Raw genomic sequence first — 27,900 nt, 5'->3', positions numbered from 1 at the left:
ATGTTCATTCCTCAAACCTTTTCGAACATGCTTTATTTTCAGCTGGTGATCATGGCGGGGACTGTCATGCTGGCATACTACTTCGAGTACACGGACACATTCAACGTGCACGTCCAAGGGTTTTTCTGCTATGACAATGCCTACACGAAGCCCTACCTAGGACCGGAGGAGACCAGCGTGATACCGCCGGTTATACTGTACGCGGTGGTGGCAGGGGTCCCGACATTAGTGGTGAGTTTGTACGGAATATTGCTTGACCCATGTGTGTGGTTGGATTAGACCGCAAGTGTTCATTCTCAATAAACTGTAAACTGTGGTCGATTGTTGAATGTGTTTCAATTGTTTCATTAGCCTGACAATTAAATGGTGATTGGAAACGGACTGCCAAAAATCAATCAATGCAAAAACAGTGCGCTTAGAATATAAAGTGCTCCGGCCGTGGCTGCAATTGATTCCTCTCTAATGTTGCCATAGCAATCAATTACCAGAACCACATGTAACTTGGATTCACTGTCTGTTCAGCTCATTGCATTTTGAGAGTAAAGTGAATGAGGAGAGATTTCCAAAGTGTGTGTGTGTGTGTGTGCCCTTGCGCGCATGTACGCGTGCGCGTCTTACAAACCCCTGCCAAAATAGTGATGCTAGACTTAAAGCGATTACTTACAGATTGAACCACATATTAAAACGTCCTCCCTCTAGTCCACCATGGCGGGACTGTCTGATGGAAGTCTTCTTTTCGGAGCAGGGGTCCGTTTTTGATGTATTATATTATTAACTGTGGGACGTTCTCATTTGAGCTGTGTACTGGCCCAACATCCAGTCTGTAGCCTACATAGAGAGAAATACAGGCAAACGGTTATGCCTTCACATGACAGAACAGTCAATGGTAGAATATGAATCGATGGCAGCTCTGGTCTGGTTTTTGTTTGTGTTTTTTTACTACTGACTGTCGACCTCACAGATAACCCAGAGCACCAGTCTAGCAGCTCCTAAACAAAAAGCAGCACCCACACAGCCCACACAATCCTGCCATACATGCATTCATATGATCCCTCGCTGGATAAAAATGATACTGCAGACTTTGAAACAGGGATGGTATATAAGACGATCAGGTATAAGAAGTGCATGATCTCAGTGAAGCTGGTATCAAGGCTAAGTCTGGTGCATTGTGTTAGTCTGTGGAGCTAAAGCCTGGGGGGGGGTTAAAGCACGGTGAGTCCTCAGGCAGCAGGCAGTGTCACTCATCATGAAACGCTACCGTAGAATCCCGCTGTTTCTGCATGACAAAGTGTGTGTTAGATTTAGAAGCATATTAAAGATCGGCGTGAATTCAGGGGAGTGCTTCCCTCGAGTCAGAAGTGTTCTGTGTTCTGGTAGCTCAGAGCTACCAGAACACAGAACACTTCCAGACATGAAAGCAGATGCCAGACTATATAGATTTGATGTGTAGTTCTGTTAGAAGCTGTTTGCCAGTTTGTCCCGGCAGGTATGAAAGCTGGAGATCAATTGTGTTTATCTGACCTTGCCCGTCATGTCATTTGATTCTCTTTGGGCATGTGTCGACAAAATAACTTTGTGAAAGTGGAGGTGGTGTGCTTATTTGAACAAAGTGTGAGCTGCAAGGTCACGATTACACCGTGCAAATCATAAATATGGATTTATTGACTTGCATTAAAAAAAGTATAAGATGCACTGTGAATTTATACATGTATACTTCGTCTGGATTACTAGTTGTTTCATGTCAGAATTTGAGTGTAGCTGTCTGAATTGTGTGAAGATAGGACATCCAGAAGGGTACACAACAGACGGTTGATTTAGTATAAATTCTTTTGAATGTCAGACTTTTGACTGACAAACTCAATTTTACAGAATTGGATGTGGGACTCTTATCAGAACTTGACAGCTATGCAGTTTTTTTTGTCCAAGTATAGACTTGAAAACTATCTTTTCTATCGACTTACAGGAGACAACCCTGACAGAGAGTATTGATTTTTGTGGTTAAACATGGCTACATTTTCCCAAGAAAGTGTCCTCTTTTTTCACCTGCTGAAAGTGTCTGAGAGATGGATGATAATCTGAGCGGTGCACATTAAATTCATTACAGTCTGTTTGAAAACCACTGGCTGCCACTTTACCACTCTCTCTCTTCCTTGTTCTCTCTCTTTTTTCTCTTTTTCTATCTCTCCATAGTTTCTCTCTCTCTCTCTCTCTCTCTCTCTCTCTCTCTCTCTCTCTCTCTCTCTCTCTCTCTCTCTCTCTCTCTCTCTCTCTCTCTCTCTCTCTCTCTCTCTCTCTCTCTCTCTCTCTCTCTCTCTCTCTCTCTCTCTCTCTCTCTCTCTCTCTCTCTGTCTCTGTCTCTGTCTCTCTGTCTCTGTCTCTCTCTCTGTCTGGTATGTGCTGAACAGAGATTATACGTGCGTCACAATGCCAGTGTCTAAATAGAGTTAGCCAGTGTGCTATAAATGGTGGTTTATCATTTCATTATATCATGCTCAGGTTTACTAGACACGTTACTGTAAAACATAAAACTCACAGACAACACATTAGAGCACTATAAACAGTAACAACACACAGTACAGCTAACTTAAAAATAAGACTTGAGCTTCCACAGCACTAGCTAATAATTATATTAGGGGTGTAACAATATATTGTGGAAAAATATATCGCAATACAAAGATTTTACAATATGTATCGTACAGTTATGGCAATATTTTTACAATATGACGTCCGTTTGATCCTAGATCCTATAGGTTGAGCTACCAGCGCGCGACCTACTCTGCACCTGCGTCATGAGTGCATTCACAGAAATCGCTTGAACTGAAAATTATTGCAAATGTTTAATGTTTTGGAAAAAAAAATCTGTTAATTGAACTTCAGTTTCATTTAAAATGTTGTTCAAAATATCGTGATGCATATTGTCTCGTACACCCGGCATCGTGATACGTATTGTATCGTGAGCTGAGGGTATCGTTACACCCCTAATTTTGATGCATATGTAACACAGTAACAGACCGCCTGCAAAATGACCCTTTTTTCAAGATGTTCAAGACTGACAACTCTATGAAAGCATTTATCTGGTCCATTTGCTTCTTAATGGTGAGATGTATGCCCGCAATGTAAACCGCATTGGGTAGTGAATGCTCCCTGTGTTTTGGATTAGAGCATTGTTTGGATCATCTACCAGTATCCCCCTGTTAAAGGCTTATCATGTGTAATAGCTGTCTGGTGATAAACTTTACACAGGATTAGAGATGTGAAAACTGGTGTTTGTGGAGTGTGTGCGTGCCGTGCCTGTGCTTGTTCGTGGGTGTGTGTGTCTGTCTGCTATGGATTACAAATGGTAAACACACAGACAATCAGATGCACGCACACACACACACACACACACACACACATAAAAACACACACTGCCTCTGTTCAAGCAGGGAGACTCAGTAGGGAATGTGAGATCAGAATGATTGAGTTATGTTTCACACCGCTGTCAATTGATCAAGTCTGAAGGAGCAGAAACCAATAGAAGACTTCTTTCCTCGGAGCCCCGGTAGATTCCAGTGGATGACTGCATGGATGACTGCATGGATGACTGCATGGAGGATGTGGCCACTGTGGAGAGACACACAGTGCTCCTCTACAGCTGGGCTGTAGGCTTTTAATGCTTCGCTTGTGTCTTGACACACCATGCTGAAAGACTCTATGAATAATGTACAGTAAAGGCTGTGTACGTTAATTCCTTGGTTACGATTGCTTTCGGCACACATTTAAAACCACGCGCAAAGAAAAGGCTTCCTCAACTGAACGGTGGTAATTCTGTTCTTTTAAGGGGAGAATACTATTGCGGGAGCAATTACCATTGGCACCTTCAAGGGAAAGGTTACAATTAGACATTCTGTGTTGGCGCCCAATCTGAATGAGACAGAGGGGGTAGATTTAGTCCACGTGTGAACAGGGTTATTCAGCGTGATAACCATTCGTTTCATGACATTGCATGGTTTGAAACGAATCAGCCAGTTGTTAGTTACTGCAGTTGTAATTCGTCATTACCTGAATGCAGCAGCCTATGTAATTATGCATCGCAAAACACGACTTGTTTCCATTTTCAGCCCAGTCAGTAGTAGTTCTGCTTCGATTTCTCGCCAGCCTGTGAGGTTGGGCGGCGGTTTTAATAACTCAAACTACTCAATCACGACCACGATCATTTATTTATGACCGTGCATGCAAATGGCCATCTTCGTGTTTGACGTCTTAAATGATTAGCATTCTGCAGCACACAACTGTGAAAGGCTTTCTGAGATAATAGGTTATTCTGGTGACGGTAGTAGTGTGCTTAAAAAGTCATGAGGGAGACTTAGCCTACAGGAGTCAAGCAAGCAGAGGCTCCCAACAGTAGCCTGTGGCTAGCTGGCTAGTCCAATTTCCCCGGGATTAGAATTCCGAAAAGGATTATTTGACGCTCCAAGCAGAGTCTTCCTAATATGCCCAGTACTAGAGTCTGGTCCTGCCCTTTCCAAATGATTACAGCCTATGCAATCATATTTGAGTGGAGTTATACAACAGGTTGATGTTCTCTGTGGCCTGGGATCACACACACACACACACATGCTTGCACACACACATGCACATCCAAGTTGATAAATGCAGGCAGACAAGTGAGGTAGTAGCCTAACACAGAGCTATGAGAAGGAGAACAGTAGAGACACTGTCTCTAGTCATCCTGGCAGCATGCCAGCAGAACAACACGTTTGGTCAAGTATTCTGTAAACAACGGGACCTACGTCGATATGTCTTGATCTAGACCTAGAGCAGACTTGTGGCAGGTCTATTGTCTCCACTCCACTTCCTCTGAAGCAGAGGCAGGTTCAGACAGACTGCAAGGCTAACATTATTCCTACTGGGTTACATCAGCAGAAGAGAAAATGCTAAGTTAGCACAGAGCCGTAAAACATCCCAATAATTTCAATCCTAGCAGATGCACCGACAAGGGCCACTCATCCATAGAGTGTTTGTTTATGTGTGTGTGTGTCAGGAGATTGTGAGGCCCGGTCCTATGTCGTTAGTTGTGCTTTCCTCTGATGCCTCGTTCGGTTTAACAACCTCTGTGAATCGCGGTGAGCGAAGTGTTGCTCACGTGTGGTTTCAGTCGTGATCTGTTGACAAACGATGATCTCTCGAACATGAATGGGAGAAGAGGACACTACGGCAGCTATAGAGAGCTCTGTCAAAATAAACCCTCCTCAAGATGAAGGGGTTTCCACTTGGCCTGAGCTTAAAACGTGACCCTGGATTGCTCGCTGGGAGATAATGGACACTGTCACCATGACACCGTAATTGGTTGTCTAGCTCCCTTGGCACCAAATGCCATATTTCACCGGACCGATACACATTAATGCCGTTGCAGTAAATCCTTCCTTTTGTTCAACCCTTCGGCTTGCATTAAATACTCTGCCATACTGAATGCATAGCCTGCCTTTAATCCAGTCTTTTCGCCTTCAAAATGATCCTGCTCATAGTAATGCAGATTTGATGCAGATTTTTCTAATCTGCTTACTGACCTTCCCTGTCACTCTCGCACCCAAGGAAGCGTGTTACAGCCAGAGGTTCACAGCACATAAGTATTAACTATGAGGGTCAAACTAAGCTTTATGCATAGCACAGATGTAGCCTTGTGCGTGTGTGTGTGTGTCTTCTTGGTTTATTGTGTGTTAGATTATAGGTTCATGAAGCCTTGGCTACAGTATGATGGATTTGAGACACTTTATTGTCTTTGTAAAGAATCAGGCCTTGTGCCAGGGGGGTCCATTGTTCTTTCTGGGGTCGATACATTCAGCCAGGTGAGACCAGGTTACCCGGAATCCCTCACAATCTCTTGGTCTCCACAGATAGTCACCCTGACCAGCCTCCAATAAATCTATCATACACCCCAATTACGTAACGCCGAAATTCAAGCGCATTGGTGTCTTACAATGTCTGCTGTATCTACAGTATGCTGCTGTGCATCTTAATGAAGGGATCGACGGTACAATTCACTCCCCCCCGAGGATGTCTTTTGAAGTGAACATGAAACACTGAAAAGAGAAAGTTGTTCACTATTTTTGCTGAGGTGGGATTGGCTTCATCTGTGTAACCTAGATTCTGGGTCTGTGAGCCCCTGCAATGCCCTAAGATATCCTTCAGCCCTCTACTAGAGCCATACGAGAGGGAGAGAGGAGGAGACGAGGGAGGAAGCTTTTTATCATACGTGTCCTGTAGCCTCAGCTGGGCCCCTAACGAACAGAACTTAACGTTTTTCATATCCTCCTCTGCGCTCTCTCTCTCTCTCTCTCTCTCTCTCTCTCTCTCTCTCTCTCTCTCTCTCTCTCTCTCTCTCTCTCTCTCCCTCTCTCTGTATCTCTCCCCCCCTCTCTCTCTCCATCTTACCCTCTCCCCTTTCCACCAGCAGTGTTAAATAAATGAACAAGGCAGCACCTGTGTGCTGAGGAACCGGCGTGTTGCGTTCCTGGTCTGCGGCTTCGAGCCCACAGCCTACCCCAGTCCAGACACAGCTCGGAACACGCTCTTCTGGGTGGTCACGTGCTCCAGAGGGTCGGAGGGTCCGAATCCCCCCAGAGACGCTTCTAGTTAAAGTCTGAGGACCGCACTCAGCTGGGATGGGATCGAAACTGCCTTAACCAGGGGGAATGGGAGGCTAGAGACACCTTGTTATGCCTCTGAACAGCCTGAGACGTTTATATTCCCATCCGAATGTTTCATGTTCCCTTTAAAGCCACTTTGAAAATCAAAGTGTTTCTGTTTCTGTCACTGGTGTCAATCACTGATGTACTGTGAGTGTCCCTGATCAGGTGTTTTCTTTACCATACGAACAATTCAGCACCACGGTCAGTGGTGCTAAGTTTCTTCATTAGAAATGGGAAATATCTGGGCCAACCAGTGCATCTTAGATAGGACTATTCAGGATTAATATCTATCAGGAATATCAGGAATAATCAGGAATAATATTTATGGTTTAATTTTTTGATTTGTCCTTTTCTTCTTTTCTTTCCCTCTGTCTGTCTGTCTCTTTTTCTCTGTCTCTCCCCCCCTCCAGATCACTGTGACCGAGACCGTGCTGTTTCTGGTGCAGTACACGTCCAAGGAGTTCGACCGCTCGGAGAAGACCGTGCAGACGGGAGACTGCTGCTACCTCAACCCTCTGGTCCGACGCACCTTCCGCTTCCTCGGTACGTCACCTGGACCCACGTTACTATGGTTATCCCGTTCCCCAGGCGACGGATGTTGTCCGTCCCCACATTCAGAAGGTTCTAATGGTCAGATAACCAACGTCCAGAGTATTCATATCCCAGAAACCTAAGCTACGGTTTATCACCTATTATCCCCGTATGTTCGCTGTCATCCCTTGTTCAGCGACACACAGGTCCCCTAACGCAACCCCTATGGGCCCTAATGGCATGTACATAGACCCGATTACAACAGCCCCCCCCCCCCCCACCCCACCCCTCGCACCCCCTCAGAGCCACGATGAGAGGGCGCTAAGCGGGAGGATTAGCACCTTGATCCCCAGGAGTCGACCCGCCTCCACCTTCACCATCCCCCAACCGCTCCCAACCCCGCCCTTCACACATTCAACGGCCGCCATTCGCGCTCAGAAACCCTGTTTACGTAGCCGCTTTTGTAGGCTCGCTGCATGCTGCTCGACCTTGAGACCCCGCGCACACACACACACCTCTGCCCCTCCACTCATCCTGCTAGTGCTCCAGCAGGTGGGATGACTTGGCAGCGACGTGGCCTTACAATTCAACTGATCCATCGCTGGGAAATATTTGATTAGCTATTTGGTGTTGCTTAATCATTGGGTGTGCTTTGCCTTCGGCAAGGGCACAACCTTTGTTCTCTCACATATATATTATTATTATTTCTTTTTGCCCCCCTAAAACTCAGTCAATATTTGGCCTACATAGACAACCTAGGTGTCAAAAGTTTAGTCTTGGTAGCGATTGAGTTGCTTCTATTGGGATTTACGTTCCGTTGCATGGTTTAAGTGGAAATTACGTTTTTGTGGCGAAAAGTGAAGCTAAGGGTGGCTAACTTGCTAGCCACAGTCAATGACGCTACTTACGTCACTAACGTCACGAAAACTCGCGTGACTACCTCTAGCAGAACATTAGTTTAGCAGCTCGTTAACTTCTGGGAGATAGCTAAGCTAACTGCTTTACTGCAAGGGAGCTGCAGAAACGCCACAAGCAAAGAGGCCAGGGTGATAACTATTTACTAATTTTACTTTGTGATATGACACACAATTGTGACGTGTAATGTACAATATAAGCTGATTTTATTAAGGAAATACATCTACTTTCGGAAACAGTAGTCTACTATGTCACTGAAGTATTAGCATCATGACATTAGCCTCTGTTGGCCGGGCAACACATACTACAGTGGTCTATGATGCATCTGTTTTCAATCGTTAAAATAAACATTCCTCACAAATACATTTTCATTGTAGGATTTATTATGACATTACATTACAAGTAAATGATTTGTGGGTGAAATTATCATTACATGTGGTTTCAAACCAGTGTTGCTCACTGCAACACTGTAGCCTACGCGAGACACTACAAAAAAATTACACAGCTGTAGGAAGTCAAACGGCGACAGAAAATGTTCGGCACTCCCCTTACTTAAATCAAAAGTCTGTCTAACTACTAACCTTAACTTCATTGCCACAGCCTAAACTTTGTCAATCTGTTCATGAAAATAATTAATTTCAGCCTAAACCGTACAACGGAACGTTAAATCAAATTCAACCAACGCAATCGCTACCAAGACGAACACAGCAGTAGTGTACTGTACTGTACAATTTACCGGGGCAGCTTCTCCACACAGGGCTATATCGCACTTGGCGTTGTTACTGACAATGATCGCTACCAGTGAGCTTTTTATGAAAGCGATTTTCCACTAAATAAATGTCAAGCTTATTTACATTTTTGGGGGCATATTTTCAGTTAGCAGATGGTACTGTTTGAATCGCGATTCCATCTTCTACTGCCGGTAACGTCGTAGAATAATCTTCAAAGGGGGTTCTTTATTTATGAATGAATGCAATATGAGTAGGGTAAATGCCTTAAAATATCACGAGAAGGGAAAAACTTAAAAGGACATTTAAGTCATAGAGATTAGGTCAATTTTTACACCGGTCTGCCAAATTTATTCGTTTTGATTCAACGATGAGGCTGCCTCTTGCAGGGGAAATGAGAAGACATCTATTTCATTCTACACTTCACTCGTATTTTCAGTTGTAAATGAGCAGCAAAAAAAATCTTTTAAATCTATGTAATCTTTATGAATAATAAGTATGCATTTTTATATAAAATATACAGAAATATCAGTTGTAAAAATGTCATCCAAAAACGGACCCCTGTGCAACCAACGCAAGCAAGCACACCCTACAATTTCCCCAGAAATTGTACCCTCTCTAGTTATGGTTGTGTTGACAGGCTCAGTGGTCGCTAACCTGCCCACCAGTGCTAGTGGGAACCAGAGTTCGCCACAGGAGAGGATCAGCGGTACAGGGATTTCAAGACATTAGCCATTGATTAGAGTCAGTGGGATTAGCTGACTTTTCACCTTTGACCAAGGAGCATGACTCCAGCACACTGCAAGTCTGTTAGTATGTTAAGCCACACACAAGCAGATTTTTTTTTGCAGACACTCTTATCCAGAGCGACTTACAGTAAGTACAGGGACATTCCCCCGAAGCAAGTAGGGTGAAGTGCCTTGCCCAAGGACACAACGCAATTTGCGTTGTGTCCTTATGTCATCTAGGGCAATACACCTAGGAAGGAATCTTCTGGCATGCCTGATCCATTCCTGGCAATGTCCAGGCATCCAGCATTCATTCCAGTAATTCCAGCGTCCAGGAAGTACATTTGATCATGTGGATGGTGGTCATACAGTAAACCTTCCACCTCCATGAGGAAAATAATTATTCTACGGGGTTGAGGAATGGAGAGTAAGGTGGGAAGAAAAGTGACACCATTCTGGGAAGGGCTGCAAACCACTCGGTGACTGCACGGGAGTGGTGAAATGCCACATTGTCCCATACAAATGTTGGCTGATTTCTTCTCTCTGCATCCCTTTCCTCACCTAGCACAACCCTTCCGTAGAGATAATTTTATAGCATTTTATTTATTTATTCAAAATATATTTCATTACAATGTTATTGTAGAAATGTAGCAAATTTATGTCTTATTCAGTTTTGTATTATGTTATTGTTTTGAACTGAAGTTTAACAGTTTTGAAAACAGTATGTTAGCATGTGCAAATTGGCCTCTAGGTACATAGAGTTTTGGCAGTTGTTGTGTCGAAGTGAGAAAAGAATGAATGTAATTTGAAAGATGTAGTCATTGAATGCATTGTAGCCCACATATACTTCTGTTGTGCTCACTGTGTGAAGAGTTTTGAAAATGTGACTTAAGTATTGAGAAATGTGTCCTAGCGACTGTAAAAAACTGTAATAGCCCGATTCCCTAACCGCTCAGCCATCTGACTCCAGATGCAGATGCAATTACACACGTCATGTTCACTTTGCCTGTGTTGTGAATTTAAACACTCAAATTAACTCTGGGAAAGTTCCGTTTGTCTGAGGGGCCTTTCTCTGCTTAACAGCCACCCTCTCTTGGTCCTTGATTTGAAGACAGTTGCTCTAACACACACCCCTGAGTAAGGAGGTAAATGAAGGTGTTACAAATAAATTCTCAGAGAGATAAAAGGCATGGCGGAGAGTGAGAGAGTGCTGTTTATGAGCTGGTTTCTCAAAGGTTGAAAGAGAAGCAATGACGTGCACTTGTCAGAAGCCTCCTTCAAGTCACAAAAAGGAAATCATTCCACGTGCATGTATCTTGAAAGTTATGACAGTCTCAAGCATCCCCTCCTTTTAATAGGCGTGTATGTTGAATCATTTGAACTGTCTTTGCTTTGGTTATTTTTCTGCAGTTCCAAATGGAAAGGCACATTGGGTCCTTAGAGCGAATGGAAGTTTTAGCTTTGTTCCAGTCCCAGTTCTAAACATTTGACTTTTCCAATCATGATTCTGACCTCATCGATCAGATTACAAATGGGGGCATGACAGGCACATACACACACACACACACACACACTCACCAGCCCTATAAGATCTACTGCAGGACACACATGGCAACCCTTTTTAACCTGAACCGTGATTCTACTGTGAGATCCCAGTCTCTTCCTATCACAGTCAGAATGAGTATCCTGCTCGGTCCTATGTCTGTGTGAGCTTATTCTGCCCTTGGGTCTACCAGCATTCATGCTCGTGTGTGTGTGTGTGTTTGCGTGTGTGTGTGTCCAAGTTCAACCCTGAAGACCAGTTCTAAAGTGGGACTAATCCACAGCACACCTGTCTGGTCAGTGCGTGTGTCCTCAAGTTCAACCCTAGAGACCAGTCCTTTTGTAAGACTAATCCACAGCATCCCTGTCTGGTCTGTGCGTGTGCGTGTGCCTGTGTGTGTGTGTTTGTGTGTGTGTGTGTATGTGTGTGTATCATTGCTACTGAACCTTTGATCCAGTGCCAGAGCTTCTCTTTTCTGTAGTCAAATGCAGAGTAGACCCAGTCAGCATTCAACTTATCAAGGCCACCCCGGCTGCCCCAGCACACACACACACACACACACACACACACACACACACATACACACACACGCGCACACAGAAACACACACATTCCCCAGATGACACAAGAAATGTGATCAATGCTCATTGAAAGAGATAGCCTTTGAAGTTCCCCTGACGATTCTCAACCAAGGCTAATTGAATTACATTTGTATGCCCAAGTAAAACATTCCCCTCCCCTCACTGCGGAAGCCGGAGTGGATACTCTCTCTAGCCAGAACCATCCTAGCCTAGAACCACCATCCTAGCGTAGAACCAGCATCCTAGCCTAGAACCAGCATCCTAGCCTAGAACCACCATCCTAGCCTAGAACCACCATACTAACCCAGAACCACCATCCTAGCCTAGAACCACCATCCTAGCCTAGAACCACCATCCTAGCGTAGAACCAGCATCCTAGCCTAGAACCAGCATCCTAGCCTAGAACCACCATCCTAGCCTAGAACCACCATACTAACCCAGAACCACCATCCTAGCCTAGAACCACCATCCTAGCCTAGAACCACCATCCGAGCCTAGAACCACCATACTAACCTAGAACCACTATCCTAGCCTAGAACCACCATTCTATAGAACCACCATACTAACCTAGAACCACCATCCTAACCTAGAACCACAATCCTAGCCTAGAACCACCATCCTAGCCTAGAACCACCATACTAACCTAGAACTACCATCCTAGCCTAGAACCACCATTCTATAGAACCACCATACTAACCTAGAACCACCATCCTAACCTAGAACCACAATCCTAGCCTAGAACCACCATCCTAGCCTAGAACCACCATCCTAGCCTAGAACCACCATACTAACCTAGAACCACCATACTAGTCTAGAACCACCATTCTAACCTAGAACCACCATACTAACTTAGAACTACCATTCTAGCCTAGAACCACCATCCTAGCCTAGAACCACCATACTAACCTAGAACCACCATCCTAGCCTAGAACCACCATACTAACCTAGAACCACTCATCTTACCTCAAACCACCAACCGGGCCTACAACCTTAAACCCAGCCTAGAACCCCCAACCTAACCTAGAACCTTCCACCTAGCCTAGATCCTCCGTCTCTAGAACCATCAGCACAGTTTCCCACAGCATCGTCCAGCGTATTTTGGTCAGACCAGCGGGCTGTGGATGCTCGTGCCAGAGACTTGTTGTGTGACTCACTCTTGACAGAATGCGTTTGACGGCCGTTAAAACCTAACCGACAGCAGCCTCTGGCTCACCCCAGTTTTGAGTTTTTTTAGGCAAGAATAATAAAGGAAGACGCACTGGTTTGGAAAGTGACATTTTGAGACAAGGAGGGAAGGATGTAAAACACAGACACACACACACACACACAGAGACACACAAGTGCATATCCATACAGGCTGTCTGTAACAGCGCCTTGGTTCCTATTTTTGTCAATGTCTCTCAGCCAAATGGACTTCAAAGCCAGAGCCATATTAGGATGCAGGGACACAAACTCTTGACAGTGATTGCTAAAGCTCCCATTGTTGCTCCAACAAATAATGCGTTCTGGCTGTCCTGTGTGTGTGTGTGCGCATCTGTGTCTGCCAAAGGCTTGTTTGGAGATTTAGTGTGACAAGGCCAGACCTCCTCCTCAGGGGAAACCAATCATTTTTGATAAGGCCTCTCTATCACAACACCACAACAAGTGTGTGTGTGTGCTCTTGTCTGCGCTGTTGTAAACTTATGGAGACAGACACACCTATCTTCTCGAGGCCTATTACATGTGGGTGTGTGTGGTGTGTGTGTGGGTGGCTAACCATAACTTGGGTATAAGCTCTGACTCCCCTCCCGCTTCCTTCCCCAAGGCTCTAAGCTGAGGCTTCCCTGAAGTTTGACCCAGCCTATCAGCGGCGAAAGAAACACAATCCAGCTCACGCTTGGGCAGGAGAATTCGACGGCCGAACGCACGCAAAGACTTCCTCCCTCTCCACGCGTTCCGCGGGACTCCCTACTAATGCTGGCCTCCCCCCCTCCCCCTCCCCCTCAGGTGTTTACACGTTCGGCCTTTTCACCGTGGACATCTTCGTCAACGCGGGCCAGGTGGTGACGGGGAACCTGGCGCCCTACTTCCTGACGGTGTGCAAGCCCAACTACACGGCGCTGGGCTGCCAGCAGGCGCTGCGCTACATCAGCCACCAGGAGGCGTGCACAGGCGACAAGGAGGACATCCTGCGCGCCCGCAAGACCTTCCCCTCCAAAGAGGCGGCGCTCAGCGTGTACGCGGCGCTGTACCTGGCGGTGAGTGGTGATGATGATGGTGATGGTGGTGATAGTGATAATTGGGATGATGGTGGTGGTGATGATAGTGATGATAGTGATGAAAATGATGGTGATGAAAATGATGGTGATGGTGTTGAAAATGATGGTGTTGAAAATGATGGTGATGAAAATGATGGTGGTGTTGAAAATGATGGTGATGAAAATGATGGTGATGGTGTTGAAAATGATGGTGATGAAAATGATGGTGTTGAAAATGATGGTGATGAAAATGATGGTGATGGTGTTGAAAATGATGGTTCAGGGTCTTTCGTTTGCGCTCGACGGTAGATTTGGTTTTGCGGCACGATGAGTCGTCTGTCGTGACGCACATTGTAGAGACAAGCGAGACGGTAGACGACACACACAGACAGACACCATAAACGTAGGGTTCTAATCATGGAAGCCATGGCGACAGCAACGAGAACGGCGGCGACAGAGTTCATGAGGACAATGATGGTGGGGATGTTGACGATGATGGTAATGATGATGATGATGACGGGGGAGTGTCCGGAGGTACGTGATGGGTAAGTCTGGTCCTCCAGCTGGTGCTAACAGCTTCTCTAATTCGACGTTACACAGAGTCTATTCAATCCGTCCTTCATTCCTCATGCAGATGATCCCCATCTCTCCACTGTTAGTCTTGCCGTGTTGGTGTCGATGTGCTCTCCTTCCCTGAATCCGACACGCGAGCAAATCGTCGTCCCCGAGTCCCTCCGTGCTCTGCTATTGGACGATGCTCATCCGTCTGGCCCCTCGGTAGGGATGACATCACTGCTGGAGGCTGTGGAAATGCAGATCTTCAGGCAAGCTGAGACCCAAGCACAGCAACCAAGGCGGGTTTTCAGCTCTCTCATTAGCATCCAGCCGGCTCCATCAGCCTGCAGACACACTGCAGGCAGACAGGGCTGAGAGATGCGTTGCAGCTAGGTAGCTAGCCGGCCCTCGGGTCCATGCGGTCAAGTCCACAGCACCTCTGAGACCGATTGTAATGTGTGTGTGTTTGTGTGTGTGTGTACGTGTGTGTGAGTTTGTCTGTGTGTGTCTGCACAAGTGCTGTAGAATCTCTTCTATTCCACTCTGTTCGTTTTTTGCCTGTTTGTCTAAACAGTCTTGGCTGATTCGGGGGGATTTCTCTTCTTGGCTTTCATGAGCAAAGCTTTAGCCAAAACCCGTCTGTTTGGCTGGCTGTAGATGTGAGAAATAGGTTAATGTAGCTTTGCAAATCCTCCTCCTCCTCCTGCTCGTCTAATAAGCCTGCTACTTTATTTTAAGATTATCCAGATGATTCGCATCCCTTCCTGAAAAGCTTGGTGGTTGTATGATTCAACGCTGAGATAAGCTCAAGTGAGATCATGCTGTTTTTACGGATGTGTTTTCTCACAAGCTGTTTACACGTGTTGCAGAAGCACATGTTGGTTAAAAGCATGGTTAGGCACTAAATACCTTTCCGCCATACATGTGCTGCCAATTTCAATTAACAGTCCACATAAATCTTGTTTGGTTTATTCAGCAATGAGTCATTGGTGCATCGAGTGTGATTTTGTCTCGTCTCTGTCTAGCACAATTATCTTATTTAGCGTTCAAATTAATTTAGGGGTTTACGGAATAGGATTACGTGATCTATCATTCTCTCTGTGAGAGAAAATATCTTTCAAATCAATTTGTGAGAGTCGATGTCGTTCATGCCGACCTCTTCTCTCCCTCTCTGAAGTGACCCCCGGCGGTACTCCTCACTCCCATCCCTGTTAGGGAACACACGTCTGTTAGGAACACGGGGAACACAGCCAGATTCAGACAGGCTGATGGCTCTCACGAGGTTCTTTCGGGCGTATCTCAGAAGTTCCTTGCCCTGCTGGTCCTCTGTCCTTGCCTCCTCCTTCTCCTCAGCACGTTGAAAGGGAAGGTTTAGGGGAAGGACACAAATAAAGGTCCTCCCTTCCAGCATTTTCCGGGGAAATCAAAGAGGAGTCCCCACTGTTTACAGCTTAGTCAGATGTTATCGTCGGTGTCTGCTTAAAGTTTATTCAACAATGTCTCTAAGGAGAGAGACGGTTAGTCGACAACAGAGACTGCATTTAGGCTAAGAGTGACCTCTGTTTCCCCTCCCGTGTCTCTGCGGTTCATCTCTTAATTCCTCTATCAGCTGCTAACTGTAGGCTAATGGCTGTCGTTATGCGTATACTTGGGTACCATTCCCCCGCAGTCTACACAGCAGATTGGCTATGTGAGTTAATCTAGGTCAGTTAACGGAGCCATTTTTCAGCGGCTAGCAGTGTGCTGAAGCAGCATAGATAGGGCTCTGTCAATAACACAGTGGACGAAACAAAGTTTCTCTTGGCTCATCACACATGATTACTGAACCACTTCCAGTACTTTCTCAAAGAGACATTTGTTTTGAACCCGGGTCATGTTGTCCCCAGACTTTGTCTTCCTTCAGACATGGAATCTTTTGGTTTGGTTTGGAGGCTTCTGACATCATTCTGCCAGCTTGGTTAACTGAGCCACCTCTGCTACACTCTGCTCCAGTGCAGCTTTTTATGGAGCGCTTGACTGAATGTTTGTCTTCTCTGCAGCGCTGTTTGACTGTTTGACTTCCTAAATTTAGAGAGACAGGAGAGCATCCTGGGTGACGTCATCAGAACTTACGCTGGGACAGAGACTGATGTTGAATATAGCGTTGATAAACGGCCCTGGCCCTCTTATTGGTTTTCAGCGGATTGGATTTATAGTGTCACTGGCTCATTTCGCTGACACGCCTTGATATAGGGACGCTGCAAACGTCTTCTAATAGCAATAAACAAATGGATGAATGATAACTTTCTTAAATTAAATGAAGACAAAACCGAAGTCCTACTATGTGGCCCCAAATCCAAAAGAGAGATGCTTACTAAGAATCTAAGAGGCTTAACCCCCTGTCTTAAACCAGAGGTGACGAGTCTCGGTGTAATCCTGGACTCAGATTTGAATTTCAACTCTCGCATTAATAAAGTGACCAAAACAGCTTTCTTTCACCTGAGGAATATAGCAAAGGTACGACCATTCATAAACCAAAATGATGCAGAGAAGTTAATTCATGCTTTTATATCCAGCCGGCTGGACTACTGTAACGCACTTTTCACTGGTCTTCCCAAGAAAACCACTGAAAGACGACAGCTCATTCAAAATTCTGCAGCTAGATTATTAACCAAAACTAAAAGGAGAGAACACATTAGTCCTGTCCTAGCTACTTTACACTGGCTCCCTGTTACCTTCAGAATTGACTTTAAGGTCCTTTTCCTCACATACAAAGCTCTACACGGACAAGGACCTAGCTACATTGCTAACTCCCTTATAAACTACACACCAGCTAGAACACTGCGATCATCAAATGCTGGCCTATTAGAGGTCACCAGAAGCAGTCATAAGAAGATTGGTGATTCGGCCTTTGTCAATTACGCCCCAAAACTATGGAACAAATTACCCATAAATATTAGGGAAGCAAACACGCTAGACATTTTTAAAAGACAGCTTAAAACCTACCTTTTACCGAAGCATTTAAGTAATTTTATCTCAGAAGGGTTTTACTACTTTTATTATTTACATTATTGTTTTTATTGATTTGCTTTTTTAATTATTACTTTTATCACTTGTATTATTGTTTTTATTGATTTTATGTAAAGCAATTGATCTACAATTATTGTATGAAATGTGCTATATAAATACAAGTCTTACTTCTAATGCTTGACGTTAAGATGAAAATGTGGACTCTAGCCTCCACCCATCTGTGAAACGTTCTTCTGCAAGACTATTAAATGCTTGGAATCAAGTTCAGCCACTCTTGGTAGATTGCAAGGACTTTTTGTGAGATGGTTTGGGGGTGGGGGGGATGTTCATCCAAGTGTAAAACTGATAGATTTTTGACAACTCACAACTTACTGCCCCCAGAAGGACTAGCAGGGTTGCCCTTGACCTGAAAAGGGAACATTTGACACATACCCATGCGCACTCGTAAACACCCATTCTCACAGGCACGCACACAGATTCTCGAAGCGTGCATCCGGTGAGGTGAATCATCGACCAAATGATGGAAGAGACCATTTACCAAAGGGTAAGGTTAATGAGTGAGACAGTGTGAGAGGTAGTTGCGGAACAGACCACTTGCTGCAGGCCACAGGGGAGTTAAAGGATGGCGGGTGAAGGTCAAACAGAGACCAAACTATATTTGATATTTAAGCTAAATGTTTGAAACAGATCCTTCCATCGTACTAACAGGTGCAGAGGCAGAGACCGGTGGAATTGATCATGCCTTGTTATTGTTATCCTTGTTAAAGCTTCCATGAGGATAAATGGGTCATTAGCCATGATGGTTCACTATATCAATTTATAATACTTTTGGAAATCTATATGGAATGCCTTCCCATGGTCTGTACCAGGAAAAGGTTTTCGCTGAAGAGTCTGTGAGTTTGTGGGTTTGAGGATGTATAAACACTGCAATCCTCCTTGAACACATGGCCAGAGATGGAGGGAGAGAATGAGAGAGTGAGAGAGAGAGAGAGAGAACAAAAATAAAATATGGTTTATCTGTTTATGCCCCCAGAGGAGAAAGAAAATTGGGTCAGAGTGCAGCCGACCTTTGAGTTCATAACAGTAACAACCTTTCGCGGGAGGAAGGGAGAGAGAAAGAGCTCGAAAAAGAGAGAGGGGGATGAGAGACAGAGAGAGACAGAGCGAGAGAGACAGGGGAAGGTGAGGTGGAGCAGAGAAAAGAGCCGGCAAATAATCGGAAGATGGATAGGGATGTGAGATAACATGTCCTTAGAGGAGGCGTTCGGTTCGAATGAAAAATACAATTATCTCCTTCAAGTCCTTCTTCTGTGGCGACATGAGGGATTTGTTACAAGGCCCGGCCTCCCGATGAGGCACAACAAAACGCTCCATCACGCTTCCCTCTCCCTCTCCTCTGTGAAGGTTTCCCTCCCTTAACTGGCACAAAGTTGCATGCTTCACTTCTCTCCCCAGTTAATTGAGCTTTGGATGCAATTTAAGGACGATGGAGCGAGATGGAGCCAAAATGGACGACTTGAGGCCAGTCTATGGGTCTGGTGAGGGATCCTCTCCTCCGTTTTCCAATTGTATTCTCAACATCTGGTGGTTTGGGATGCAGAATGCGTGCGTCGCTTGCCTCTGGTTCGGAGTTGGAACCGAGGAAGAAGGAGCTGGGTTTAGGAGCCTGTGTTTGTCATTGTGAGGGTGTGTCTGGGCCCTACTCGCAAAGCTGGTCTATCTCTGTCCCCCTGTACCTGGGTCTCAGCTGGTATGTGTGGGGGTGTGTGTGTCCATCTGTCTGTATATGTGTGTGTGTGTGTGTCTCAGCTGGCTGGAGGATCAGGGTGCTTCAGGGTGTTCCTCCCTGCTTCTTTCACTTTGGCTGGCTGCATTAGGACTGAGGCGAGGCCAGCTGTGGGTCTCTCTCTGTCTTTCTCTCTCTTTCTCTCTCGCCGTGCTTCATTATGTTTCTCTATCTTCATTTCTTTCTTTCTCCCTCCCACTCTGTCTTCGTCGCTTTTTCTGTCTCTCTCGCCACTATTTCCCACTTTCCTCTCTGTCAGCTTAGCGCAGTATATCTCTCTTTCTCTTTCTTTCAGACTCAGACAACAACAGTTTCAGCCTCAGGCCGAGAGAGCGGCTTCCTTGCTAAAGTCAAGTAGGAATAATAACTAAAGTGGTGCTCTCTCTCTCGCCATCCCCCTCTCCATCTCCCTCCCTCTCTCTCTCTCTCTCTCTCTCTCTCTCACTCTCTCTCTCTCTCTCTCTCTCTCTCTCTCTCTCTCTCTCTCTCTCTCTCTCTCTCTCTCTCTCTCTCTCTCTCTCTCTCTCTCTCTCTCTCTCTCTCTCTCTCTCTCTCTCTCTCTCTCTCTCTCTCTCTCTCTCTCTCTCTCTCTCTCTCTCTCTCTCTCTCTCTCTCTCTCTCTCTCTGCAGATGTACATAACGTGTACTGTGCGAGCCAAGGGGACTCGCCTGGCCAAACCCGTCCTGTCTCTGGGTCTCATGTGTCTGGCCTTCCTCACGGGCCTCAACAGGGTGGCCGAGTACCGGAACCACTGGTCTGACGTCATCGCCGGCTTCATCATCGGAGTGTCAATAGCTGCCTTTCTGGTAATAGAACGGATGTTATAGTGTGCTGAATGGCTGGCTGGCTGGCTGGCTGGCTGGTTGACTGGCTGACTGGCTGGTTGACTGGCTGGCTGGTTGAGTGGCTGGCTGGCTGGCTGGTTGGTTGACTGGCTGGCTGGCTGGCCGGCTGGTTGGCTGGTTGACTGGCTGGCTGGCAAACTCATTTTCTGTATCCATCCTGTATCTCTCTGTCTTTACACACTTTACATCTACAGTATCTTTGTCGATCTTTCCCCTCTTTATATATCGTCTCTCTCTCTCGTCCTCTCTCCCTCTCAGTGTCTCTGTGCCACATATTGACATGCAGTGTAAATGATAGGAGCCAACAGAACACATTTCAGATAGCCTCCCTCATCGGCTCTCAGGCTGCATGAGTCTAATGGACACTTTAACAGGAAGTCATAAAACCGAGAGCTCTCTTAATTGGCTAACACCGATAATGGCGGTAGCTACAACCCATAAACGTCACATCTCTCGTTCTGAGTGGACGGGTAAAGGGTGCCTGAGCGTGGCGGACTACTCTTCTAATGCATGGACATGATGTCCATAAGTACATTCAATGGAGCCTCAGCGTGTGTGTTCTCAGAAACCACCGAAGAAGAGCTGATAGGTTTTCAGTAGCGTGTTCCGTGCGGATGCATTTAATGTGGGCGGCCATGCAACATACATAATCATGTCATTTGACAGTCTCACGCACACACGTATGCAAAGAGACACGCGCATACCTTCATGTCTGCTGAATGGCTTGGAGTATCAACTCCCGGTTTGTCAGGGCCCAATTCAGTTTTCCGTCTTATTCTCCTCCACCTTCTTGGCCCTGGTCCATTTTCTCTCCAGCTCCTTCCCTGCTTAGCCCCACCCCTTTACCAGGGTATCATCCTCTGAAATGCTGCAAGGCCAATTGTGTCTTTCAAGCCGCCAATCCTCATAAAGGAGACTCTCTCCTCAGCCTGAATCCATCACGGACAGGAGGCAAAGCCGAGCTTGCAGACATTCTCACACACTGTTGAGGATTAGAGGGCTGTGTGCGTGTGTGTTTGTGTGTGTGTGTGTGTGTGAGAGAGAGAGGGCTTGACTGAGATGGAAATGTGGCAGGGCTGATAAAGGATCAGAAAAGGCACCTTTTTTTGTGACTTACAGCACAAATACACGCACGCACGCACACACATGCAAACGCATACAAACACACACAGTGCCAACAGCGTTCACACTGGGGGCAGAAGTTCTACTGTCACCCAACAGTTCATCTCTATGGATATCCAGTCATCTTTCTCCCGGAGGTCTTGCTTTTTCTCTCTGGAAGTAACCAGGCCAGTGCCTGAGCTAAGTATTCCAGTGGAGGTTCATCGTGTTGGGCTTTGAGAGCAGCCTTACCCCCTTGGGGGTTCCACATGTCTGGATCATATCATCCATGGTTCTGCTCATACAGGGACACCAGCCACTGGCCCATGGTTTTGCCATGCTCTACCTCTGGGTCTCAACACCAACCGTCTCTTCCTACCATTGTCCTCTATATCAGTTACTCTGGGATCGTTTTTTTTTCTTCCAAATTCCTTTAAACAAACTCTCCTTCAAATAAACAAATTGAACTACACAGTACTGTACAAAGTGACCCGGTGTCTGTGGGGTAATGTGCTTGGGTGTGTTTTGTATATATAATATGTACATGTCATGTGGGTCCTGCTTTCATGTGGGGAGTAGGGAGTCAGGTGGCTGAGCGGTGAGGGAATTGGGCTAGTAATCCGAAGGTTGCCAGTTCGATTCCCGGTCATGCCAACTGACGTTGTGTCCTTGGGCAAGGCACTTCACCCTACTTGCCTCGGGGGGGAATGTCCCTGTACTTACTGTAAGTCGCTCTGGATAAGAGCGTCTGCTAAATGACTAAATGTAAATGTGCCAGGTGGACGTGTCCCAGCTCTATGAAGAGGGCACAAACAGTGATCAACCAGGGCCCAGTCTCCTGGGCCACATGTTCCTGTTCCTCTCAAGTCCCTTCAGCCTGCCTGCTGTTTTCGACGAATCCGTGTGCACAGCATGTTGTCTCTCACGCGTGTGCCGTGCCGTCGTGCGAACCCGCAGGCGCGTTGCTGCTCACGGTTGCCGTCGCGCGCTGCCCTCGCGTGTCGGCCGAGCGCCGCGACAGAGACGCTGACGAGCCCTCCACGCCGTTGAGACGCGATGTCCTGGATGAAGGAGATGGATTGGAATCCAGAGAGATGGAGTTATCCGTGCCCTCCCTGCCCCCTCCCCCCCGTGTCTCTTCTCCTCTGCTTTCTTCTCCTCTCCCTCCATCCCCCATATCAGGGACTGTGGATAACAGTATCTATAGAAGAGAGAGTGGTATGTGTCCGTCTCTATAGAGAGGGCTCCATTAGAGCCAACCTTGGTCCAACCATCGGGAGTGCTATTAGCGAGTTCGCTATCTGGAAATACATGAAACGGCATCCTAGTTTGGACACCTGGTCGTTGTCAGTGACGGGAGATGAGCTGCCCTCATGCATCCCTTCTCTAGGGGTCAGCTCCATTAGCTTTAGAAATCCCATTCACCTCGGACAAGAGATGAGGACAGGGTCACAACACAATCATATTACACACACTGGACATTTCCAAGAAAGCTTTTGTGGAAACTGATATAAAATTATTTAAGTAGTCTAATCTCTCAAGTAAATAATAATACAACATAAAAATAAACAATTTAATCAGTAAACTGAGTTTCTATATTATTTTTTACTTAAGAAGAAAATGTTTAGGATATTTAATTAGTTCAATTTTATGCTGAATGCGTTTGGTTAACAGTGCGTGGAAAGCAAAGTGAGATTTGCTCAGGCTATTGCCGCTGCACTAAATGGACAAGTTTTATCAAACTACCAAACCAACTTTGTTGATTTGCTGAACATGTCAGGACAGCAGTTTGGTTGATGAGCATAAAATGGGGTTATGGCTTGTCTAATGAGCCATGGACCAGTTCTGTTGATCAGTGATCATGAGGCCAGATTAAACAATGAATCTAGGGCAGAACTTCTATTAGATGTGTTACGCTTTACTGCTCAAGAGAAAGCCGACTCATTTTGGCTTCACGGAAGCCTTGGGGTACACAGTTATATAAACACACAACAGGAAACACTGCAGGGAATTTTATGAATGGCACTATCAAAGCATTCTCGAGCAATTGTATCCTATTCCAGTACCGGCTTGCGTACATTTTCACTGATCGCACATTCCAGCGTTGGCCTGCGACGTCACCAACTGTCAACAAAGTCAGGCCACCATCTCACCGGGAGAGAATGGTTGTCGCCAGACTCACCTCTCGGCAGGTGCGGCCTTCCTCATCCCGGTTATCTTGGAGTGTATTCACGTCCTGAAAGCAAGATAATGCATCAGGAGCAATAAGCCATGACTTTAGCCCCGTAAAAGGGCTTTGGCAAAAGTGAATTGCGTAACAGAATGGTTTCTGTGGCAGAAAGAAAAGAGGAGAGAGAGAGATAGAGAGACTCTAATTTACGACAACAAAGAGGCTCGGATATGTATTATATCCTGCTGTGCCGCGGGGCAAAGGGATGCAGCTTAGCGGAAAGAGGGAGGGAGGGGGCGGTCGTTCGCATACTCGTCGTACACACAAGCTTCGGCGTACTCTGACACACACACACTTCCCCTCTCTCCTCTCCTCTTTCTCTCTGCCCCTGCCCCCCCTCTCCCCCTGGGGTCTGACGACTCGAACTTTAGATCGATCGCCTCTTGTTGAACTTCTTCGTTTCTGGTCCCGTATTAGGAAGTCTCGTCACAGCCCCAGTGCTAACACCCACCGTTTGGAGAGGACCAGAACACGGGCCACACACGCTGTTCACTAGCATCTCCACATCAGACATCGCGCACACGCCCGTGCATCTGTCTGTTTGACTGTACTCAGGAGTGCACATGTACATGTAAACACACAGACAGATTAAAGGGATTCCTTTTCGCTCGCTAAGCCACGCCACCCCATCGCGAGTGAGGGGAACATTTGTCCTTCATTGCACATTGTGCATCACTGCTCGGCGATGGGTTTTGTATAGATGCGGCCTAGGCACGCACGCATGCATGCGCGCACCCACCCACACACACACACACTCTCTGTCTCCCCGGTCTCTGTCTAACGACCTCCCCTGCTGTGTTCTAGGTGGTGTGTGTGGTGCATAACTTCAAAGGGAAGCTGTTGCTGAATGAAGACCCCCCACAGGAGAGCATGGCCAACCCTGCCATGATGAACATGCCTGGTAGAGTAGAAAGCCCCTTGGAGAAATACATCGCTTCACAGGTACGCCCGCCTCCTGTAAACCCAACACACTGGAAGGACTGCTTTGGTCGGAATCTTTCTGCTAGGATTCTGCTTGTGGAAGGAAGTTCGTTTAGGTTCTGGGTTTATATCGTTTTAGACAACCCGCTGAATGGAGAGAGAGTTTAACAAACACCCCCAATATAAACATGACCAGTTCAGGCACACAGCAGTACTAGCAAATGTCTCTATGAGGCATAATGGTGTATGGAGGACAGAATTTAAAGTAGAAAGGGAAAAGCTGATATAACAACATACAGCCAACATGTTTGTTATTCAGTTGTTCATTACATCATAGACACGTGATGATCAGAACAGAATATAGGTCACAGTAGGAAAACATAAGAATGAATTACAAGACACATGAACAAATCATATTTATATACAGTATATACACATGATATTATGACATTATATCCCAGATGTTCTATAGCACAAACAACATGTGTTAATGTGTGATCATGTTCAAAGGAATGGAGGAAGATGCAGTAATTACTGTACTCTGGTAATGAGCAGTTTGAGGTACTCACTCTCCAACATTGCACACACACGCACAAACACACATCTGTACAGGAGACAGACGACGAGGAGCCTTGGTCCATCACCGAGTACATCCTGAGCTTTCTCCGTAGCGTGTATGTCTGGCTACAGGGACTGTTCAAGCGGCTGCACATAACAAGGCAATTCAACATATGTGCCTGTGTGTGTGTGTGTGTTTTCTGAGCCTGCCAATGCTCTGGACCGCTGTCAGAGGGAGGGGCCACACAGACACAGACCAGCCAGTCAGAGTTGACCAATTAACTATCCAATATGTTCAGATTTAACATGGAGCACATGTTATTTTTGAGCCACGTTTTACGGTCCAGAGTGTTTTGAGGTCACGAAGTTGGCTTTGAAGTGATTTTCTTCTGTATTCACTTTTAAACTTTGGAGCAGTTCACACCTACTGGCTTTGTTTTCCTTTCCTTTTTGATAAACAAAAAAAAAAAGAATCACTTCTAAAGAGTTCACAGTCTTGAAAGTCACGCTTGAAAAAGTCACACTTGTAGAAGTCAAACGGTGTTGATTGAATTCACAACCTACCAAACTCAATTTTAGGTGTCACAAAGAGCAGAAATAGCTTGCCGGCAATGGCACCTTCTGTGGCAAATTGCTGTTCTAAAAATAACCCCTATAGACATGTGAAAAGCAGACAGCACAGATGCCAAAGCAATAAATAAATAAATCACCAAAAAGAAAACATGAATTCCTCCATTTCATGTTCTTGCTCTGACATCAGAGCTGAGCAGCACCAATCATACTGAGATAAACATCAACTCACCCCACCCGCCGAACGCAGTTTAAGAAGTTGTAATTGGAAAGTATCCATTCATCAAGTACGTCAAACAAACAAGTGAAAATCATTTAATCTCAGATTGCTTTGCAGATTTGCTTGGAGGGAAGATTGAAAAGTGGACTTGTTCACGTTAAAAACTAAACTAAAATCACGTTCGTGGTTTGATTTAGGTTTAGGGCTGGCTGTTTGGAAATGCATGAGGGGAAATTCTTCAGATGCGAAAGATATTTCCTCCAATAAAAATGCAAATGTTCTCCTTTTCAAACTTCACCGTTTCAAGGAACCAAGAGATCTCTATCTTATTACATTTGTCTTTTGACTTCACACCACTCCTTTGCACAAAGCCATACGTTTGATGCTCTATGCATGTGAGCATGTGTGTGCGTGCGTGCAAGTGTGTGTCTGAACATGTGTGCGTTCACAGGTAGCCAATATACTGTGTCTTGTACCTGTTGTATTTCACTCTGGGCTTCTCAATGACCCACGCCCACATTTAAAAGTGGCGGGTGCATTTGGATGGAAGCCAGTGTGAACACACAGGATCCAATAAACCAGGCTGCTCCTTGTCTAATAGCTCCTCAATGACTTTCTCCACAGGAAACACTGAATTTACTTTTTGTCTCTCTCCCATCTCTCTCCATCTCTCTCTCTCTCCCTCTCCAGCCTCTCTGTTTCGCTCTCTCCCTTACTCTTGCTGTGGATACTTCTCCTCTTATCAGCCACAGCCATAGTATTGACCTGGGGATCTCTCACTTTATTATTTCCCTGGAGTGGGTAGGAGAGTCAGGTGCCCTTGGCCATTAGTTCTCCACAGGCACATACTTGTCAGCCCGGCATACTAAAACAAATGATAAGAGAGCTCTTAATAAACAGCTTCCGATGCAGGTGTCTATATGTGTTTGTGCGAGCGCCGACGTCATCGAGTGGTGCTTTATCTTCCCTGTACTGGACGTATGTAGCGATACGTGACTGCGTGTGTATGTGTACGTGACCGAGCCTCGTTTGGTTTCAGATGTGGGGAGCCGACAGGGGTTATATGGCTGTTGAAGCAGACTTCCAAGGTACTGTAGCGTCCAGCTACAGTTCATTCTCTCAATCCGCCCCCCAGAACGCCACCCCTAACCGCCCCACCTACAACTGCTGTGCATGGCTCCTGCCCCACCCCCCTTGCCTCCCCTCAATCCCCCCCGTCTGACCCATCCTACGTTCGAATGGATTATTCCAACCCGCCCCCATCCCACGGCAGAATAGGCCGTTCCGTATCCAAGTCTCTGCTTTTGCCCCCTTTCCGAAAACACAGGACTGCTAATAAAAACACACAGCACTAAAATATGTACGTCCACCCTCTTCTCTTCACTTATTTCCCCCTGCTTCACTGTTAATCCCTCTCTTTCTGTCTCTGGGAATCGCCCACCCCCCATCCTCTCTCTCTATCTGAACTGCTCTCCCCCGCTACTACTAGACCACTTCCCCCTCTGGGCACTCGGAGCCACGGGGGAAGTATCTATCTTAGTGTGCCACATTAGAGAGATATCTACATGCTGAGGACATGTTTGTTGCCTGTGCCTGCATTGGAGACAGGAGAAACATGGGCCGGCAACACCTGCTTCTTGGTGTGTTTAGAGCATCTCCTCTCCTCAGCTTTTAGTTTGTTAGCTTGTTTCTTCTGCTATACCTTTGTTAGTCGTTCATTTGGTGCCTTTCTTTATCAATGACCTACAAATGCTTAACCAACACAAACCGTTGATCAATATTGCTAACTGACTTGCCGTCAACTAACCGTAACCATTTTGCTAAACTACTTTCGAGTTAAATTTGAAAATGTTGACAGTTGGTTTGGAAGTTGAAGCATTTGTAGATCATACAGTTGGAACGTCACCTAAAAGATTGTTTCACTGCCAGTTGTCTGATTTCCTTTTTGTCTCCTCTTCTCTGTAGAACCACATCGCCTTCGCTGACGTCACATGACCTTGAGTCGGCTGTATGGCAGACCCATTGGACATCGACGCTCTTCACGGTCCAGTCGCGGTAGAGAGAGTCGAACGCTAGCTCATCCCGTCCGTCTATCTGTCTCGTCCGTGTTGCTCGTCCGTCCAGTTCCTGTGTCCCTCCCCACGGCTGCTGTCCTATAGAAAACCACTTC

The 27,900-nt window shown here is 46.0% G+C and overlaps 1 protein-coding gene across 1 annotated transcript; it reads left to right on the top strand.

Moving 5' to 3' along the window:
- Positions 1-27,891, top strand: LOC136957722 (phospholipid phosphatase-related protein type 5-like). The gene is made up of 6 exons (XM_067251866.1): positions 1-231; positions 7,082-7,214; positions 13,684-13,934; positions 19,915-20,091; positions 24,266-24,403; positions 27,696-27,891. The coding sequence occupies exons 1-6, from the start codon at positions 1-3 to the stop codon at positions 27,723-27,725; spliced, it is 960 nt and encodes a 319-aa protein (XP_067107967.1). The 3' UTR covers positions 27,726-27,891.
- The last annotated feature ends 9 nt before the right edge of the window (positions 27,892-27,900 follow it).

The sequence above is a fragment of the Osmerus mordax genome, chromosome 15 (genome assembly GCF_038355195.1).
Source record: "Osmerus mordax isolate fOsmMor3 chromosome 15, fOsmMor3.pri, whole genome shotgun sequence".
NCBI lineage: Eukaryota > Metazoa > Chordata > Actinopteri > Osmeriformes > Osmeridae > Osmerus > Osmerus mordax.
The sequence above is the reverse complement of the archived record's forward strand: the minus strand, read 5'-3'. Positions and strand labels throughout refer to the sequence as shown.

Bases quoted from the DNA above. Each gene is read 5' to 3' on its own strand.
- LOC136957722 (XM_067251866.1), top strand. From the start codon at position 1: ATGTTCATTCCTCAAACCTTTTCGAACATGCTTTATTTTCAGCTGGTG. The intron at 7,215-13,683 runs GTACGTCACCTG...CCTCCCCCTCAG, and splicing joins ACGCACCTTCCGCTTCCTCG to GTGTTTACACGTTCGGCCTT. The intron at 13,935-19,914 runs GTGAGTGGTGAT...CTCTCTCTGCAG, and splicing joins ACGCGGCGCTGTACCTGGCG to ATGTACATAACGTGTACTGT.